A 15,667-nucleotide genomic window follows, 5' to 3' on the forward strand; every position below is an offset into this window, starting at 1 on the left:
TATCCTAAAGCTTGTGCTTTCAGAGAAGTCAGGTAAGTACAGTACCTATTGAGGCAGTCATCCACACAGCCCTTCCCGGTGTCATCCTCTGGCTTCTTACAGTTACAGGTGGTGGCCTCGTAACCAGAAAGGGGTTTGACATCAACGTAGACGTCTTGAGAGAAGATAGCAAAGAGTAATTTGTGAACATAAAGGATAATTTTTTAAGTGCTAGGCCAAGAACATTGATGGTCTGAAGGCAGAAAATATAGCTCCTAAGTTACTCACTTGAACGGATTTTTTTATATAGTGGGACATCTGGCTTTTTGTATAGCTAGAAGAAAAGAAAGAAAAATCTTGATATAGCATTTAACTTCAAATGCCAGACAGCAGCATCAATCACTAAAAATACAAGAAATTATCCACGTGTTCTGCTCATATGTGAATATTTATAAGATTTTCTGGGTTGGATACATTCTAGGGAAAATCTTGGTGTGATCACTTTTTACCCTGAAATAAAAAGTAACTTACTAGATCAGGGTGAGAGAGAAACAGATGCTACAACAAAGAAACGTGAAATAGCTTCATAAGAATGCATTCTCAATCACATGCATATTGGAGACAGACTTAAATGAAAATCACACTGCAGAATGAAGCTATTCTTTTGAATATATCAAGACTCAACTTGCCTGTTTGAGAAGAAAGGAAAACTTGCATAGGGCTTGTTGAAATGGTCTGGGTAGTATACAAAATTAAAAAGATGAGCACCCTAGCCTTTTCAGGGTAGGTATTCTAGAAAAACACATTTCACATTTTAATTAAGGCAATTAATTTAGTGAATAAAGGGGAAAGGGAAGGCAGGAAAGGAAGCTCTCATACTGCAATTAAGAATGCATTCAAAAAAAAAGGAAAGAAAAAAACCCAATGTATTAGAAGAGAGGTGATCACCTGGCCAGTGTTTTACCAGAATAAACAGCATAAACAAAAGAAGCACCGTGGTCTAACTGAAGGTGTATTAACCAATTAGAACCTCCCCCTACCCCCCATTTTTCAGCAGGGCCAGAGAACTGTCTCCTTCTTGGTCATGAACTCTGAGACAGATATCTAACATACTGATCCTCTCAGAATTCGAGAGAGGCCACCAGAAAAGAGAATGCAGAGGGGGTATGTCGACTGCTTTTGACCTTCCAAAATTGAATTCTGGTAGAATTTTGGCAAAGGTCAGGAGCCTACTTACCCCATCTGCATGACATGCTTGTTCTCAACATGGGGACTGGGGCTATAGCTAACTACCAAAACTACTGGGGGAAACTTTTCAATTAGGGAAGTAACAGAGGAAAAACAGCACCTTCCTATTTTTTACTTCCCAATATATTTAAAGATCTTTTTAGAAGTACATGAGTGTTAAACATTTTCCGTTTCCTTTGATAGAAGAATCTCCTTTGTATGTGAAAAATAAATTCCAAACTGATGGGAAGGAGCCAACAAAAATAAAGCCTGGAATTTCTTAGTGCTGCTGGCAGTACATCTAAATTCTCCTGGGACCTGCATCAAACAGGATTCTTAGAAACAGATCTCTGCTACCAGAATAAGAGTCTACACTAATAACAGAGGGTTGCCTAGGGAAGCAGGAACTCACTGCTATTCTGAAACACGAGTAAAGGCAAATAGATCACATTAGATACGGATGCAAATTCATTTCTCTTAGTCTCTAACCTTCACAGGGAGCACAGGGCATAACAAGGAGGCAGAGAGAGACTTGCATTCCCTTCACCCACCCTTAAGAATGAAAAGTGGTAAGACAGACTCCTTGTACCTGATTATGTTTCCACTGCCAAAGGATGTCATAGGGAAGCTGGAAGTCAATTCTCTTTTGCCTTAGATACTTTCCTGAAACAAAAAAATACTATCAATTTCACTATCTATTCATACAAAGGGTCAAACAGCCACAAGATCGAATAGGCACTGACTAGAAAAATAAAGATTTAATTTTTAATTTTATGCAGTTTTCCATCACCAATTAATTTTAGCTACTCTTTCCCATCCACACTCCCGGGGGTAAATGCTAAAGATATTGTTTTAATAGTAGCCAATATAAAACAACTAATATAGCAAACTTACCACCAAAACATACACAGGTCATTGTGAAGCCAATTAAAAACTGAGAATTGCTTGATTATTAAAATTATTAACTAGAGTATCTGACATTTGTTTTCCTACATTATTATAATCTAAAGCTGTCTGTAAAAATGGAAAGTCTAACAGTTTTCTAGAATAAGAGTTCTTGAATTTAAATAACTCGAGTATTTACATTCAAATTTATGATCTCTTAATATTTCCCCCCCGTCTTTCGAAACAGTCCTATTAGTAAAAGTCAAAAGCCCCTTTCTACCCTAAAAAGACTGCTTAAATTTCCTTACTCTCTGACCTTTCTGATCTTTAGGTGACTCATTTCTCACAGGAAGCTAAACTTCTTGTTATTTGGGTATTCATCCTATCATTGTCTCTAGACCAGCAGTTGTTAATGTTCTGCTAATCCTAGGAGATCCAAAGGGTAAAGACTGTCTTAATACTACTAAGTACTATCTATCTGCTACTATACGAATACTACCTAAGATGTTATTTATATGCCATTTTCATTATGCTGACGTTTGTACTAACCATGTAAAAGGCAATGGTGGGTAAAACTGCTGGCATCTTAATATGAATCAAGGCAGGTGGCAGAAAACTGTACTAGATGAAGGAAACTAATGGAAATGAACCATGGCAGCACATAAAAGCATTAAAAATTAAAGCATTCTTAATTTTTAAGTTATAAAAATTATATTAAATTTTGACACACAAGCCAAAAATCTTAATATTCTGCATGGCACAAATGGAAGTATGCATAAAACACTTGTGCTGCATCCTTAGTGGCTGCATCTAGGAAATACACCTGTGCAGATATAATAGTGAGCTGGACTAGTTTCTGCCACGGAATACCATTCATCCTTGAAAGAGTAACTGACAAACTATGGTTATTCAGACTTAGGAAGGGGAAACAAGTGAAGTGAGCTTGTTACTTTAAGAAAAAATTGAAAGTATCTGTTTCCTCTCATAAAATTTGAATTTTTTTTAAAATTTTTATTTATTTATGATAGTCACAGAGAGAGAGAGAGAGAGAGAGAGAGAGAGAGAGAGAGAGAGGCAGAGACACAGGCAGAGGGAGAAGCAGGCTCCATGCACCGGAAGCCCGACATGGGATTCGATCCCGGATCTCTAGGATCGCGCCCTGGGCCAAAGGCAGGCGCCAAACCGCTGTGCCACCCAGGGATCCCATAAAATTTGAATTTGAAGTGAACACTGGAATTCTGGAAAACTTGTGTCCACTACCATGAGAATCTTTAGTTTTCTAATACTTAAATTTTTCTCATGAAATAAGTGGAAAGATTACATTTGTTAAAACGTGAACAGTTGTGAATGCACATAGCAAATGGAAGAGCAATACAATTCAGTGAATCAGAATTTCTTAATGACCAATGCATGAAGTGATAAAATCACACATGGATTTTTTTTTTTTAATTTTTATTTATTTATGATAGTCACACAGAGAGAGAGAGAGAGGCAGAGACACAGGCAGAGGGAGAAGCAGGCTCCATGCACCGGGAGCCTGACGTGGGATTCGATCCCGGGTCTCCAGGATCGCGCCCTGGGCCAAAGGCAGGCGCCAAACCGCTGCACCACCCAGGGATTCCCTCACACATGGATTAAAAAAAAATTCAACACATTAAAATTCCAACAGAGATCAATGGATTTTAAAGTAACAGAATATAAAAATTGATTTCTTTTTTAAAAAAGATTTATTTATTTTTATTTATGATAGAGAGAGAGAGAGAGAGAGAGGCAGAGACAGAAGCAGGCTCTATGCTGGGAGCCCGACGTGGGACTCAATCCCGGGACCCCAGGATTGAGCCCTGGGCCAAAGGCAGACTCTAAACCGCTGAGCCACCCAGGGTTCCCCTAAAAGTTAATTGATTTCATAATCTACGATACAACTCACCTTCAAGGAACTATTACATTTATGTTTTTGGTGGTGTGTCAAAGAAGAATTATCTGAAATTATTAAAACATTCCTATCTTTTATAACTTATTACCTGTATGAGGACAGATTTCTTTATGTATTTAAACCAAAGTAACATCAAAATGAATTGAATGAAAAAGTAGATTAGAAAATCCAGTTGTCTTCTATTTTTTTTTAATTTTTTAATTTTTTAATTTTTATTTTTATTTATGATAGTCACACAGGGAGAGAGAGAGAGGCAGACATAGCCAGAGGGAGAAGCAGGCTCCATGCACCGGGAGCCCGACGTGGGATTCGATCCCGGGTCTCCAGGATCGCGCCCTGGGCCAAAGGCAGGCGCCAAACCACTGCGCCACCCAGGGATCCCCAGTTGTCTTCTAGTAAGCCAGACACCCAAGAGATTTGTAAAAAATGTAAAATAAATCCACTTTTCTCATGAAATGTTTTTTTAAAAAAAGATTTATTTGAGAGAGAGAGAGAGAGAGAGAGATGGGCAGCCCAGTGGCGCAGCGGTTTAGCGCCACCTGCAGCCCACAGTGTGATCCTGGAGTCCCGGGATCGAGTCCCACATCAGGCTCCCTGCATGGAGCCTGCTTCTCCCTCTGTCTGGGTCTCTGTCTCTGCCTCTCACTCTCTCACTCTGTATCTCTCATGAGTAAATAAAACAAAATATTTACCAAAAAAAAAAAAAAAAAGAGAGAGAGAGAGAGAGGGAGAGAGAGGGAGAATACAAGTAGGGGGAGTGGCAGGCAGAGGGAGGGAGGGAAGATGGCTCCCCATGGTGCAGAAAGCCCAATGTGGGGCTCAATCCCAAGACTCTGGGACCACGACCTGAGTCGAGGGCTCAGCCAACTAAGCCAGTCAGGTGCCCTTCTCATGAAATTTTTCCTTGGAAAAGTTATTTCTTAAAAAAAAAAAAAAAGCTATTTATGTTAACATATAATGTGTAATGAATTTTTATTTGACAAATTTGAGGATACGGTAGCATGGATTATAGGTATATTGTGGAAGAAATAAGTTGTGGAGTTAGGTAATATAACAAGATTTTGGGGTAACAGCTGGTAGAAGACTAGAGTCTACTTGATAGAGAAGCAAAGCTGAATGTGTAACTACAAAGTCTGCAATGAAAAAGTAGAAACAGAAAAGTTTATCAAAGGTAAGCAAACTTTGGTATATTCAAATAATGAGATATGGAGTTAATGAAATAAAATAAGGTTTATATTTACTCAAATGGAAACACTCTCCAAGTTGCAAAAAGAAAATACAACATGGGCTTATTTAAACAAAAATACTTTAAAACATTAAAGGTCATGGGGATGGCCTTGGAAAGGGCATGGGGGCACTTTCTGGTTGGGGACGCTGTTCTTGAGGAGGGGCTGGGTTATGCAAGTATATGAAAAAAGACTGCGTGGCTCAGTTGGTTGAGCAATGGACTCTTGATTTTGGCTCAAATCATGATCACAGGATTGTGAGGTCAAGTTCCTTATTGGCTCCATGCTCCAGAGGGAGCCTTCTTGAGATTCTCTCCTCCTCCCACCAGCCCTCCTCTTGCTCGTGCTCAATCTCTCTTTCAAATGGATAAATAAATCTTAAAAAATAATAATAATATTGGGGCACCTGGGTGGCTCAGTCAGTTGGGCAGTCAATTCTTGGTTTTAGCTTAGGTTGTGATCTCAGGGACATGGAATTGAGCCCTGCAATCAACTCCACACTTGGTGGGAAGTCTGCTGGAGATTCTTTCTCCTTCCCCCTCAGCCCCTGCCCCTGCTCTCTCTAAAAATAAATAGATAAATCTAAAAACAAATAAAAAAGATTTATGCATATTTATTGATGGTAAATGCACCTCAAAAGAAAAATCTATAAACAAATATTGAGATCTTGGTTCTGATATGTACATTGCAATATTTAGGGGGAGGTATATTCCTATCTGCAATTTACTTTGGAGTGCACCCAAAAATAAGATGAATTAACACATGGATAGATAAATACATGATAAACTAAGGTCAAATGTTAATGACAAAATGTAGGTAATGTGATGTTGCATGTTCATTGTAGAGTTTTTTCAATTTTTTGCTTATTTTAAAATTAAAAAAAAATTTAAAGCTCTCAACCCAGAGCTTGAACTCACAATGAGATCAAGACCTAAGCTTAGGGATGCCTGGGTGGCTCAGAGGTTGAGCGTCTGCCTTCAGCTCAGGGCGTGATCCTGGTCCGGATATCGAGTCCTGCATTGGCCTGGCCTCCCTGCCGGGAGTCTGCTTCTCTCTCTGCTTCTGTGTGTCTCATGAGCAAATAAATAAAATCTTAAAAAAAAAAAAAAAAAAAAAAGACCTGAGCTTAGATCAAGAATCTGCTCTGAACTGGATGAGCCACCCAGGTGACCCACAATTTTTTGTTTACTGAAAAATTTTATAGTAAAGTGTTGGAAGAAAGACATATATATATATATATATAAAGGAAGAAGTCTGAAAGGGTATATGCTAAATTATTATTATCTCTGGGAAGAGGAGCTTTATCTTTTAATTCACATTCTATTTACAATAATTGCTTTCCAAGTATGGACTCACTGTTTCTTAATAACAACACAAATATAATTTTTTTAAAAGTCAAAATCGGTCCTCACAAGATAGGACAAATCCCTTAATGTAAAGGGTTAACCATTCTTTGCCAGCAATATCTGTTCTGTTTTTGTATAAGGTATAATATAGTGGAGAAGCCAGTTATGAATTTTTTCCAGTTATGAATTTTTTAAAAGAATGCTTCCTTGATGGTGTGCTTGGGTGGCTCAGTTGGTGAAGCGTCTGCTTTCAGTTCAAGTCATCTCAGGGGTTCTAGGACTGAGCCCCACATTAGCTCCCTGCTCAGTGGAGAATCTGCTTCTCCCTCTGCCTCTGCCCCTTCCCCCACTTGCACGTGCAGGTGCTCTCTCTCAAATAAATAAATGAAATCTTAAAAAAACCCCACAACTTTCTTGGGGCGCCTGGGTGGTTCAGTCGGTTTTGTGTCCAACTCTTGGTTTCTGCTCAGGTCATGATCTCATGGGTCATGAGATTGAGCCCCACGTTGGGGTCTGCTTAGATATTCTCTCCCTCTGCCCCTTCCCCTGCTCTCTCTCTCTAAAATATATACATATATCTTTAAAGAAAAAAAATATTTTCTAAAAATTATCCATATCTACTTCAACTAACCTCAAAGACATAGTTTTTCCCATAGTCCACCATCTTGAGTTTTTTTAAATTAAATTATTTATTCATGAGACACACACACACACAGAGAGAGAGAGAGAGAGAGAGAGAGTGAAAGAGAGAGAGAGAGAGAGAGGCAGAGACACAGAGAGGGAGAAGCAGGCTCCATGTAGGGAGCCTGATGCGGGACTCGATACCAGGTCTCCAGGATCACACCCCAGGCTGAAGGTGCTGCCAAACCACTGGGCCACCAGGGCTGCCCCACCATCTTGAGTTTTGCTAACAATGAGTCTCCATAGACATATTTAAAAAGGGAGAAGACTCCAAATGGAGTCACCCATGCTAAGCCAAATCACCAAACCAGTCCTTATTACCTAACCTAATAGCAGTTTAAACTTTCTCTAGAAACAGTCTTAATTGGTTAGCACCAATGACTCCTTTCCAAATCTCCCAAATGAAGATGAGGTAAACTGCCCTTTCCTTATCCTTTGCACTTCTGCCCAGAAGATGTCTTTCTTTTTGCACAGCTCCTTGGAACAACTTTCCACGTGCTTGATGGGATGCATCGTGGAATGAACCAAGTGACTTTTAAGTTCATGTGGTTGAAATGTTGGTGTTTAACAGTGATTCGGGTGCCTTTCCTAGCATTATTTGTGTCCCTGTACTCTAATTCACATCCTAAGAGCCAGGGGAAGAAATGATGGCTCATTCTTTCCTTTCCTTTCCTTTAATAGTTCTAAAACCAGAGACAGTTTGGATTCATTTCTAGGAAGTGGGACCTCCCTCAAGAGATTTTCTTAATCAAATTCTGCTGGAGAGCATACCTCAGGGGAATCTATTCAGGAGCATCTCATTAAAAAAAAAATTCTTTAGCTAATTCCTCTTTTAAAATGGGGGAATATTATTTTACAACCATGTGAAAATCAGATGGAATCACATCTTTTGTGGACTTTTCTTATTATGTATTAAAGTCCTGAGATCTCAAGTACTGCCACTTATCTCTAGGGAAGGAGAAAAAAAAATCCTTTACTCTTCCCTTTGAAAGAAAACTGAATTTGTGCAACAAAGTCATTTTAAAGAGGACAGGCATTACAGAAGCTCTAAAGCCTGTGCTGACCTTGAAATTTAAAAAACGGTAAATCATGAAAATCAATTCTAACATGAAGAGGAAATGAATAGAGGACTTGGAGGTAGAACATCTCCACAAACATGCTTCCCTGTTAATTAGGTAGCTAGGCAAATGAGGAACTCAAAGGAGATGGAGGCACTCAATAGAAAGGAGAAAAATAACGATCTCTTTTTCCAGAAGAGATCTTAAAATCTGACAATAACTTGGGCTTTTTTTTTTTTAAAAACAAGAATATAGTGACTGACTTCAGATAAAGCTCAGCTTGTTTATATATGATCTGAGTACCAGATTACAGATTAGAATACCACTCTACAAACATAGTAATTATTTGTCTTTGTTATTCTGTGTAAACTGTCCTGCTATTCTGTCCCCCCCCCCAAAAAAAAATTGTGGTAGCATTTCACTGAAAGGAGCACTGTATCCATGAAATGTGTGCCATTAAGGAGGTTGTAAATAATGATCAAAGATACTTATATAAAACTGTTTAAATTTTACTAAACAAAACACAAGTAAAAGTTGAGGTTTTGGTTTTGTCAGCCTGAGAAAAAATAGGTGAGACCCAGAAATATACAGAAAGTGGGCTTTTCCCCCAGTGGAAAATTGTCAGCCCCATGGAAGCAAGGATCTTCACCTATTTTGCTTACTGATGTATCCCAAGCATCTAGAAAACTGCCTGGTCATAAAGTAGGTATTGAACAAGTAGTTTCTGAATGAATGAATCCAAACATGTATTCCATGGCATAAGCTTTGACATACAGCCCCAATTGTTCTCTTTAATTTATGTACTTATTAAAGATTTTATTTTTATTAAGATCTACACCCAACATGGGGCTCCAACTCACAACCCTGAGATTAAGAGTCACGTGTTCCTCACACTGAGCTAGCAAGGCACCTAACTCACTGTTTCTTTCAACCCTAGGAAGCAGCATCATCATCTTCCCTGCTGTTTTGTTTCCAGACAAATGCTCCCTTAATCCCTACTGCCGCCCCCACCCCCCCGCCACTGTTTCTTGACCTCTACTCTTCCTAAACACAATTTTTCCTTCTTTTCTTCCTTTTATTCTTTCTTTCTGCTTGGCATACTAATTAATTTCCCCCCAGTTTTATTGAGATATAATTGCATACATCACTATGTTTGTTTATGCATACAGCATAATGGATTAGCTTGCATGTATTGTGAAATGATTATTGCTGTAAATTTAGTTAGCATCCACCACCTCTTATAGATACAATAAAAAGAGGAAACAGAAAAAGAAAAAAAAGTGTTTTCATTGTGATGGAAACTCTTAGGTTTGCCCTCTTAACATCTTCCACATAGAGCATACAGTAGTGTTAGGTACAGCCATTGTGTTGTAGCTTATATCTTTAGTACATGTACTTATCTTGTAACAAGAGCTTCAACTTTTGACCACCTTTTTCCTATCATGATACCCCCTTTCCTCTGCTCACTTCTGGTAACCACAAAGCTGATCACCACCAACCTCTCTTTCTAAAATAGATTTTTGCTTTATTATTATTATATTTTAAAGTAATCTCTACACCCAATGTGGGGCTGAGCCAGCCACATGCCTCTGATGCCGTGCTCTGAGTTTTTGTATTTTAGATTTCATATATAATGAGATTATAAAGTGTTTGTTTTTTTCTGGCTTACTTCACTGAACATAGTGTCCTCAAGGTCCATCGATGTCGCAAATGGCAGCACTCTCTCTCATTCTCTCTTTTCTTTCTTTCCCCTCTTTTTTTTTTAACAAGGCTAGGTAGTATTCTACTGCATGTAAATACTGCCTCTTCTTTATCCATTCATCCCCTGATGGATACTTAGGTTGCTTCCATGTCTTGCCTATTATAGATAATGCTGGTATGAACATGGGGGTGCACATATTTTTTTGAGTTAATGTTTTCATTTCCTTTGGATATATTCCCAGAAGTGGATTTGCTGGATCATATGATCATATTACTTTTAATTTTTCGAGGATTCTCCTTACTGTTTTCCATAATGGCTTTGTCAGCACAATTTCTTAAACACAACCAGCTCCCTCCTGCTTTCACATTCTCATGTGTCATTTCTCCCACCAGAAAGTGAATCTTCTCAACCAAACTAAGCCTTTTGTCTCTCTCTTTTTTTTAAGTTTTAATTATTTAAGTAAGGCCTATATCCAACAGGGGGCTCAAACTCATGACCCTAAGATCAAGAATTGTGTGTATACTGACTGCACCAACCAGGTGTTCCCCATTTGCCTCATTCTAAACCTTACTTAACAATCTGTAATTTTAACATAACTATCATAGACAACCATATTTAACCCCAATTTCACATCTTTTATTTGATAGTGCATGTAATGAAATTTATCAATCTTTTTTTCTTCTGGTGTTTATACATTTTGTGGTCTTCCTTGGCCATGTATGTTGTAAAGATATTCTATTTATCATATATCTGATAATTAATACCCAGAGTATATATAGAACTCCTAAAGCTCAAGATCAAGGAACAAGTGACTCAATTCAAAAGTAGACCAGCACTTGAATACACATTTCATTAAAGAAGACACACAAATAGCCAAAAGTACATGAGCAAATGCTCGACAGCACTATTAGGGAAATACAAATCAAAACCACACGAGATACCACTGCGCACCCATTAGGATGGCTATGATGAAAAATAACAGAAAACGACAAGTATTATTGAGGATGTGGAGAAACTGAACTCTCAAGAATTGCTGGTGGGGATATAAAAGTGGTGCAGCCACTGTGGAAAATATTCAGCAGTTTGCAAAAATTAACTGTAGACTCACCATATGAGCCAGCAATCCCACTTCTGGGTATATAGACAAAAGAATTGAAAGCAGGGTCCTCAACAGAGAATTGTAAACCAATGTTCATAGCAGCATTATTCACAACTGCAAAAAGGAGGAAACAACAGAAATGTCCATCGGCGGATGAATGGATAAACAAAATATGGAGTATGTGTGTGTGTGTATTCAAAGGAATATTATCCAGCATTAAAAGGGTTGAAATTCTCACATATGCTATAATACAGAAGAAGAACCTTAAGGAAATTATGCTGAGTGAAATATGATAGAACCAAAGGGACAAATGTTGTAAGATTCCACTATATGATAAGACAGTCAAATTCATAGGGATAAAAAGAAGAACAGTGGCTACTGGGGGCTGGGGAATGGGCAATTATGATTTAATGGGCACAAAATTTTAGTTGGGATGATAAAAAAGTTCTGAAGAGGGATGGTGTTATAGTTGCACAATAATGTGAATGTACTTAGGGCTGTTGAACCTTACACTGAGAAATGGAAATGAAAAATACAAATTCTAAGTTACATATATTTTACTACAAATTAAAAACATTAATAACACAATGTACCAAAAACCACTGTATACTTTAAATGGGTGAATTGTAGGATACAGGATTATGTCTCAATAATTGTTTAAAAATACATCAGTGTTAAAACTTTTTGCTTCATTTATTAAAAAGTTACTTACTTAAAAGACTCAAAAGGAGGAGAGCCTGCTGTACACGCCCATAAATGTACTTACTGTTCTTTCTGCCTTCCTGATGTTCCAAGGTCCCTTCTTTATTTCTTTTCTGTTCAGAGACCTTCTTTTACCCACAGGGTAGGTCTGCTAGCAACACACTCTTTTAGGTATTATCCTTCATATAGGAAGGCTTTGACTCCCACTTAATTCCTGAAGGATACTTTCACTGGGTTTAGAATTCTGGTTAGACACTTTTCCTTTCAGCCTTTGAGAAATGTGCCATTTCCCTGGATTCAGACGAGCAATCCAACTATTGTCTGAACTGTCTTATCGCTATGGGCAAGGACTCATTTCTCTCCCAGTTTACAACTGCTGTGTTTTCACTGTGCTGAAGTTGGACTAGGATATGCCTACACAGAGGTCACTTCAAGAGGGTCCTGTTGGGTTTGAGCATCAACTTCCATCAGTAGCTTCATGTCTCCTGCCAAATCTGTGAAGTTTTCAGCCATAATTTACCAAATGAGCTTGTCATCTGTATCTCTCTCCTTCTTTGAGCACACCAAGGATACAAAGTTCACCCCCCCCCCCACTTTTAAAAAGACTTTATTTATTTATTCATGAGAGAGACAGAGAGAGAGAGGCAGAGATAGAGGCAGAGGGAGAAGCAGGCTCCTTGCAGGGGGCCCAATGTGGGACTCGATCCTGGGACCCTCGGATCTTGCCCTTGGCCAAAAGCAGGTGCTCAACCACTGAGCCACACAGGCATCCCCAAAGTCCTCTCTTTGTCATGATCCCACAGCATCTGTTAGGTTGACTTTTACTTTTGCTCAGATGGGACTGACTCCTTCCTGCCTCCCTCATCCTGCTGCTGAGCACATCCCTAAGCCTTTACCACAGCTACTGCATCTTTCAATTCTAAAAGCCCTACTTGGGTATTTCTATTTCCTTGCTGAGGCTTTCTATTGTTTTCATGTTTTGAGCAAATTCACAACTGCTTGTTGAAGGTGTGTGGGTGGTTTTTTAAAAAATCTAACTGCTTTAAAATCTTTGTCAGGTAATTCTAACATCTTGGTGATGACATATATTGACTGTCTTTTAAAATTCAGTTTAAGATCTCCCTGGTTCTTGGAATGCCTGGGTGGCTCAGCGGTTAAGTGCCTGCTTTCAGCTCAGTACATGATCCTGGAGTCCTGGGACTGAGTTCTGCATCAGGCTCCCTGCATGGAGCCTGCTTCTCCCTCTGCCTGTGTTTCTCCCGAATAAATAAATAAAATCTTAGAAAAAAAAAAAAAAAAAGATCTCCCTGGTTCTTAATCGGACATATGACTTTCAGTTCAAAGCTAGACATTTCAGGGATGCCTGGGTGGCTTAGTGGTTTAGTGCCCACCTTTGGCCCAGGGCGTGGTCCTGGAGTCCTGGGATGGAGTCTCACATAAGGCTTCTTGCATGGAGCCTGCTTCTCCCTCTGCCTGTGTCTCTGCCTCTCTCTCTCTCTCTGTGTCTCTCCTAAATAAATAAATACAATCTTATAACAAAACAAAAAACCTAGACCTTTCTGTATTATGTTACCAGGTTCTAGATTTTACATAAATCTATTTTGGCTGGCCTTTTTCAAAACTGCTCCAGCAAGGGAAGGGAATGAGATGTCCAGTCAATACCAGTTGAGAGTTCCCCACTCAGTCTCCATCGAAATCCAAGTGTTGGTGAGTTGTTACTCTAGGGGGTTGGTGGGAGTTCCAGCTTCCCATGGGGTCATTTCAACACTATGATGGGAGTGGCCATGTCACTACTGGATTATGGTAAAGTCCTGACTCCTATTAGCTTTCCTCTGATATCACATAGGGTGGGGGCCAGGGTGGGACACCTTATGACTGCCCACTGGAGATGGAAGCTGAGGCTCCCCATTTGGCACCTGCTGGTATGAGCATGGGTAGAGTCAGTTTTTTCTGCAGTGTCTCAGTAGAGTATGGAGGATATTATCTAAAAGTTTTCTGTCTTGCTAGGTTGACTCTTTCCCTTGCTTTTGGCTATAGAAAGCAAGCTTTTCTTTGCTTGTTTTATCTATGCCCAATGAAATTTCCAGGCTGCTAGCTTTCTCAGTTTCTGGTCTGGGATGCATGAGGTAAGAAGACAACTCGGGGAACTCATCACCATGAAGTTCCTAGTGGTGAGGTCCCTAGCTGGTCTGCTTTCTTCTCTCCACTTTTTATTTTTATTTTTATTTTTATTATTTTTTAAATATTTTTTTTCTTTATTTATTTATGATAGTCACACACAGAGAAAGAGAGAGGCAGAGACACAGGCAGAGGGAGAAGCAGGCTCCATGCACCGGGAGCCCGACGTGGGATTCGATCCCGGGTCTCCAGGATCGTGCCCTGAGCCAAAGGCAGGTGCCAAACCACTGCGCCACCCAGGGATCCCCCTCTCCACTTTTTAAAGTCTTTTTTTTATGTATGATATATATATATGATAGAACACTGAAGACCTTTTTATATTTTTACTCATACTTATTGGAACAGGGAAAGGTATGTCTACTTCATTTTCTATGAGGTACAAGCATGTCAAACATAATTTTTTTTTCCCTTTTAACTGAACACACCAGTTTATGTATCCGTTGTACTGATGGGCAATTGGACGATCTCTAGTTTACAGCCATTATACGAACAAAGGTACTATGAATATTCTTACACATACATATATTGATTTCTCTCTGGTAGGTTTATGTTTATTTTTACAAAAGCTGCCAGAACTTATCCTTTTTTAAAGATTTTTTTATTTGAGAGAGAGAAAGAGAGAGAAAACAGACAGGGAGAGTGTCAGGGAGAGGGAGAAACAGACTCCTCAATTAGTAGGGAACCTGACTTGGGGCTAGATCCCAGGACCTCAAGATTATGACCTGAGTTGAAGGCAGATGCTTAAATGACTGAGCCACCCAGGCACCCCTGCTAGAGCTTTTTTTTATAAAAGTTGTGCTATTTTACTCTCCCACAACTGTTTATAAACATTTTGGTCATGCCAACTCACTGTGGCTTTAATTTGCATTTATTTGATGAGTTACGATTTGCTACATAGTTTTCATATGTTTATTGGCCATATGTATATTTCTTTGGTAAACTGTGTTCAAATCTTCACTTTAAAATTGGGTTGTGTTTTTATTTTTTAAAAATATATATTTTTTAAAGATTTTATTTATTTATTTATTCATGAGAGACACACACAGAGAGGGAGAGATACAGGCAGAAAGAGGAGAAGCAGGCTCCATGCAAAGAGCCCGATGTGGGACTCGATCTTGTGACTCAAGGATCATGTCCTGAGCTGAAGGTAGATGCTCAACTGCTGAGCCATCCGGGTGTCCCTGGGTTGTGTTTTTATTTTATTTTAAAGATTTTATTTATTCATGAGAGACACACAGAGAGAGGCAGAGACGCAGGCAGAAGGATAAGCAGGGTCCATGCAAGGAGTCCGATGTGGGACTCGATCCTGGGATGTAGGGATCATGCCCTGGAACGAAGGCAGACGCTCAACCGCTGAGCCACCCAGGCGTCCCCCTGGGTTGTGTTTTTAATAAAATGAAGAAAAATAAAATTGGGTTGACTTTTTAAAAAAATTCATTGTAGAAGAGTTCTTCATGTATTCAGGATATATATCATTCATGAATATTTTCTCCCAGTTTGTGCTTTGTCTGTTTTTATAATGGTGTCTTTGGTGAATACGTTTACATTTTGTTAAGGTATACTCTATCAGTGCTTTCTTTTATAGTTATTGCTTTCTGTGTCCTATCTAAGAGACCTTTAACTACATGCAGGTCATGAAGATATTATCTTA

The 15,667-nt window shown here is 39.0% G+C and overlaps 1 protein-coding gene across 8 annotated transcripts in view; it reads right to left on the bottom strand.

Moving 5' to 3' along the window:
- The window catches only part of ASH1L (ASH1 like histone lysine methyltransferase), a 173,686-nt gene that overhangs the window by 32,399 nt on the left and 125,620 nt on the right, over positions 1–15,667 (bottom strand). For 5 of the 8 annotated variants that reach the window (XM_072733562.1, XM_072733563.1, XM_025997262.2 and 2 more), the window contains 4 exons: positions 11,146–11,250; positions 1,796–1,869; positions 268–313; positions 46–154 (listed from right to left, as the gene is read on the bottom strand). In XM_072733562.1, the coding sequence (XP_072589663.1) occupies positions 46–154; positions 268–313; positions 1,796–1,869; positions 11,146–11,250 (334 nt within the window). The remainder of the gene's footprint in view (positions 1–45; positions 155–267; positions 314–1,795; positions 1,870–11,145; positions 11,251–15,667) is intronic. The other 3 variants (XM_072733565.1, XM_072733566.1, XM_072733567.1) reach the window with 1 other exon arrangement.

This window comes from Vulpes vulpes, chromosome 13 (genome assembly GCF_048418805.1).
Source record: "Vulpes vulpes isolate BD-2025 chromosome 13, VulVul3, whole genome shotgun sequence".
Classification (NCBI taxonomy): Eukaryota; Metazoa; Chordata; class Mammalia; order Carnivora; family Canidae; genus Vulpes; species Vulpes vulpes.